The 5,342-nt window shown below is 44.6% G+C and overlaps 1 protein-coding gene across 1 annotated transcript in view; it reads left to right on the forward strand.

The window, feature by feature from the left end:
- The window catches only part of TNS3 (tensin 3), a 282,342-nt gene that overhangs the window by 110,076 nt on the left and 166,924 nt on the right, over positions 1-5,342 (forward strand). The window contains exon 8 of the mRNA XM_045286291.1: positions 4,748-4,812. Coding sequence (XP_045142226.1) covers positions 4,748-4,812 — 65 coding nt within the window. The remainder of the gene's footprint in view (positions 1-4,747; positions 4,813-5,342) is intronic.

Raw genomic sequence — 5,342 nt, forward strand, 5'->3', positions numbered from 1 at the left:
GCAGATTCAGGGATCCGACCATGCGCCTCCGAGATTCACATGGGCTCCAGTCCTTTGTTTTCTGAGAATTCCGTTATGCTCCAGAATTTAGGAAGCATTGCTCTGAAGTATTCATTCTGTTTTTCTTTTTCATTTCAATTTTATATGAGATAAATTTAAAGCAGAAAATCACAAGTGATGAAATTACCACACAGAGATATACAAAATTGCTTCTTATCCTATAGGAACGCTTGACTGGATAAATCTTGTTAATGGAATTAATTGGAGACTTGTTGAAACTGATTAAAAATAATTTGCCCATCACTTAACGCTATTCTGGTATCATGTAAACCATTTTTGAAACACTTAGATAGCATGCTTTGAAAGATAAGAACTTAAAAGTGACTGATGTCAACCTTAAGAGAAGTTTGTCATAAATCACAATGAGGGTGAAATTGCTGACATTGGCCAAAATCCATATGCTTTGCAGAATGTGCATTTCTTTTAACATTGTGCCAGAAATTGCTAGCAAAGTTGCACCTGCCATAGCTTGAATCATGTTGAGAAGCAAGTATAACAATGATTCCCCCATATTCACATTCACAATCAATTCACATTCATATTCTTCTCCCCCCTCATTATTATAGGAGACTGTCCGTATCAAATTATTTTAACCATCTATTTTAACAGTCTAGTAACCACTATATTCACCATGGTGTGTAACTATCACCACTCTCCCATTTTCCCATTCTCGTGTTTAATAAAAGGATACTATTTTTGTTTGTTTGCCCTCCTCTGTTCTACCATCCAACCTGGTTATTGATTCAGCAGCAATAGCCTTCAGTTCTTGGGACAGTTCATCCCAGTTACACTTTTGTGTTGAGTAGATGATGAAGAATACACACAGCAATGTTTGTGACTCAGCGATTCTGTGATTTTTGTTAAAAACAAGTGAAAATTGTTCAAGTCCAAAAGAATGCTGCTTGTGCGAACAAGGTTCATTTATATGGCTTTGTAGTTCGCTGACCCATTGTTACCCTCACACACAATGTTAAGGAACACTGCCCAAGCCTACTTATTCTCGTGACTGATGGCTGAGTTTGAGGTGCATTTGCTGCCAGTGAACTCAGGTCTCTAACATGAATAGTGGAAATTCTTTTTGTTGTTGTTAGTTTAAGGACTGTTTGTTGGCCTTTAGGAGTGTTTTCCAGTCTAGTCTGTTGGGGCACCAAGCCCTGGCCCCAAAGTCCACCTTCGGCATTCCCTGGGGACCTCACTGCTCCGATCCCTTGCTGTTCTGTTGCATCCCCTTAGTGTTTTGCCTCAGTGTGGCGGGATCAGATTGGGCACAATTCCCACACTGTGTCTCCAGTGTTGCCCCCTGTAGGGCTATGGGTCAGTGAGGGACATCATGTCTCATAGTGGGGCTGGCCATGTGGTCCTCTCTGGACTGGCTACTCTAATCAGGAACATCGTCCTCAAGGCCTGGTGGGCCAGGATGTGCTCCACTCTATCCTCCTCCTCCTTCATCTGCTCCTGTGTGCTCCAATCAGATATGTCCCTGTCCCGGAGCTGCAGATTCAATGCTGTCCTTTCAAATAAATCCTTCTGGGAGAAGGGGCAGGTGTCTACGCAGTAGTTGGAATTGGGGCCGGCCCCTCAGACCTCTCCACTGGCATGTTGCATTCACATCTTGGAGCACTGGGTTGAAGTCTGGTCCCTCTTTCCCTCAGCGGACTCATGTTGTACTTGTACTTGGCTTACTTTCCTTAGCGTGATTTCCTCCAGTTCTTCCCATGCAGCGATGTGCTTCATATGTTCATCACTGCATTTTAGCGATGCGTAGTACTCCACTGTATGTATGTACCACAGCTTTTTAATCCACTCGTCAGTTGATGGAAATTTGGGTTGTTTCCAACTCCTTGCAATTGTGAACTGTGCCGTGATGAACATTGGAGCCCAGATGTCTGGCCTTGGTTTGTTTCTTGCCTCTTCTGGGTATTTGCCCAGTAGGGGGATTGTGACTGGTGGAACTTCTATCACTGAATCACCACTTACCCTTTTTCATGTCTCACTCATTGCCATGGAGTTGATTCCTAAATGTAGCAACACTATAGGACAGGGCAGAACTGCCCCTGTGGGGTTCCCAAACTGTAACTCTTCAAGGGCGTAGAAATCCTCACCTTAGGGGAGTAGAAAGCCTCACCCTTTCCCTAGGAGCCGCTGGTGGTTTCAAACTGGTGGCTTTGTGGTTTACAGTCCAGCTCATAACCACTGTGCCACCTGCAACAATACCATCAAAACAGCAATAACTTGTCCTTATCATTTTATGAACGTGAGAACATAAAATTTGAACGGGGGGCAGTGGTGATTGGCCTGTTTTGCTTAACATAATGTCTTCTAGGTTTATCCATATGCCAAGCTATTTTGGGAAGTCACTTTTCTTTATTACTGGGAAAAGTTGTATGTATGTTCCACATTGAAAATTATGCATTCATTATCATCGATCTTGTTGTTGTGACTATTGCTAAGGTGAGCATAGGTATGCACAGGTCTACTTGTGCCATTTCTGTTAGATTCCCTGGTGTACATGCCCACGAGTGGCATTGCGGGCTTCAATAGAGTCTAACATAGCAACAACGGGGAGCACAGTGTTCTGGTCTATTGTACGTGGGACCTCCGTGAGTGGGAATTGACTGGAGGGGATCTAACAACAGCCCGGCAGCTCTGCTTCTGTGTTGTTTGAGGAACTGCCAGACTCTCTCCACGGCGACTGAACCATGTCGTCTTCCCACCTGAAATGAATGGGCATGCCGGTTTCTTTACCTCCCCTCCATGTGACTCTCCGTGCGGGTCTTGTGTGTGACCTTGGCCATCCTCTCACTGCTGTCGAGTCAGTGCTGACTCTTGTGGGTTCCTGAGACCGTCACTGGTTGTGGGGGTAGAAAGCCCAGTCTTTCTCCCGCAGAGCTGCCCAACTCTTAACCACGCCACCGCCATGACTCCTTTTGCCAGCCTAGTTAAAACTCCTTTGTGCTATTCATTTGCATTTGTCTAATCACTAATGACATTGAGCATCTTTTCATGAATCAGTTGACCATCTTTGGTCAAAATGCTTGTTCTTTGCCAAGATTTTGATTGGGTTATTTGTCTTGCTTTGCTATTGTTATAGAAGCTTTTAATATATTTTAATTTAATTTGTGTATTTAGACATTAGACCCTTTATCAGCTATATAATTCCAAAATACTTTTTTCCCAATTGTGTATGTTATCGCTTCTTTTGATATAGTCTTTTGAAAACTTTTTAGAGAGCCCCAGTTATCTGTTTTGTATTCTGCTGCATGTACATTCTTTGCTGTTTTTGGTAATCTATCACTGAAAAACATTAGGCCCCAAAGCATTGTTCCTATATTTTCTTCTAAGAACTTTATATTTTTAGCTTTTGCAGTAGGTTATTAATCCACTTTGAATTAGTTTTTTATATGGTCTGTGGTATGAATCTTGTTTCATTTCTCCGCGTGTGGAAATCTAGTTATACCAGCACTGTTTGTTGAAGACACTGTCTTTTCCACACGGAATGGATTTTGCACCCATGTTAAAAGCCGTTGATCATACAAAAGGTTTTTCTTAAACAGCTGATAGCCAATAGATCTGTTGGGGGAACATGGTTTCCTTCACACCTGCTCAGCCACAATACCACAAAAGCAGTCTTGGGCAATGTACATTATTAATGGGTATGCAGTTTGCCACACAAAAAGTTGAATTTCATATATTTATTACAAAGAATATATATATATTAACCATGAAGACAGATAAAAACAATTCTTAGCTCATAGGTGATAATTCGCCGCCCATAGTTTCAGGTCCTGGCAGTATGTTCTGGGTGAGGGTGCCTTGCCGTATGGTTACAGTGGTTCTGCGTGGCATTAGTCTGCAGTGGCAATGTTCCCCATGGTACTGGTGTCAGTGGCCTTATTTAGCCTGCAGAAGGTCTGTGGATGTACACTAATCCCCTCTCCATACCGTGCACCTGTGCAATGAACCTCATCCTACCGGTGAGCTGGTGCTGTTAGGGGCATCAACGGGTGCCAGTTGCTACTGGGCACCTTGAGCTGGTGTGCAGTCACCCCGCAGAGAGGGTATTCAGTTACGTGCCACCTGGCTGATTGTGATGCTGTTGTTGGGTGCCGTCGAGGCAATTTCGACTCACACGGCCCCATGCACAACAGAAGCAAACCCTACCTGGTCCTGGGCTGTCCTTACAGGAGCCCTTGCCGGAGCCCATTGTGGTAGATGCTGTGTCGGTCCATCCCCTCAAGGGCCTCCCCCTCTTTCACTGCCCCCCTCTTTTTTTTTTTTTAACCGAGCATGATGTCCTTCTCCCGGGACTGATCTCTCCTGACAGCATGTCCCAAGTGTGTGAGACCAACAAGGCATAGGCTATCTGCTTTTGAGGAATTGGCTACTGAAAACCAAGGGGTAACACGCGGGTAACATGGAAACCTGGCTAATTAAGACATGCTAATTGCTGCTGCCCCAGGGATCGTTTCTACTGCTCTAATTGGGGAATGGTGAAATTACTGTCTGCTGCTGTGCTGTGTCTCTCTGTCCTCTGGACTCTGCCCTTTGCCTGCTGTGAGCACATTCTCACTGCTGATTCTTGGCCCACAACAAACTCCTTATTGCCCCTTTCAGCACGTGAGCATTTTCCAGTACTGTTGACACTGTCGGACCCAGAAGCAACTCAGTTCTGTTTTGTCTCCTGCAGGGCGGGAAAGGACGCATAGGAGTGGTGATATCATCGTACATGCACTTCACCAATGTCTCGGCCAGGTAGGGTGAACATGCGTATGCTGCCCCTGGGTGTTGTGGCTCTCTACGACTAAGCATGACAAAGGCAGCACCCCATGAGCTGCCTAGGGCTGGAGGGGTCCCTGACTGGCTTCGCTGATGCATTGCTATTGATTTGAGCCTTGGAGTCCCAGCATAGGCTGTGCCATATAACATTAGGGATTTTACACTTGTGAGAAAAAGACTTTGTGGTTCAGAAATTATGGGTGAGTGATGTATAGGAGGACTAAAAATGACATTGAGCTCACTGCCATTCTCTATTGAACAGGTCATTATTATTTATGTATTTTAAATGGTAATATTGACAGCCACCATATTTGGGCATCCAACTGGGCCATGGGGAAGCATCTTACTGATATTCATTTCTCACTTAGCCCCTGTCATCAACTGTGAGGTAGTTGCCATTGTTCTTTATTTTACAGATGAGGAAACGGAGGCTCAGTGGGGTTGGCAGAGGGCTTTTGACCATCCAGGCTAGAGCTAGGTAACCCAGTTTGCCCCTCTTGAGGCAA

The sequence above is a fragment of the Echinops telfairi genome, unplaced genomic scaffold (genome assembly GCF_000313985.2).
Source record: "Echinops telfairi isolate 266 unplaced genomic scaffold, ASM31398v2 ScPeMD7_7;HRSCAF=31, whole genome shotgun sequence".
Classification (NCBI taxonomy): domain Eukaryota; kingdom Metazoa; phylum Chordata; class Mammalia; order Afrosoricida; family Tenrecidae; genus Echinops; species Echinops telfairi.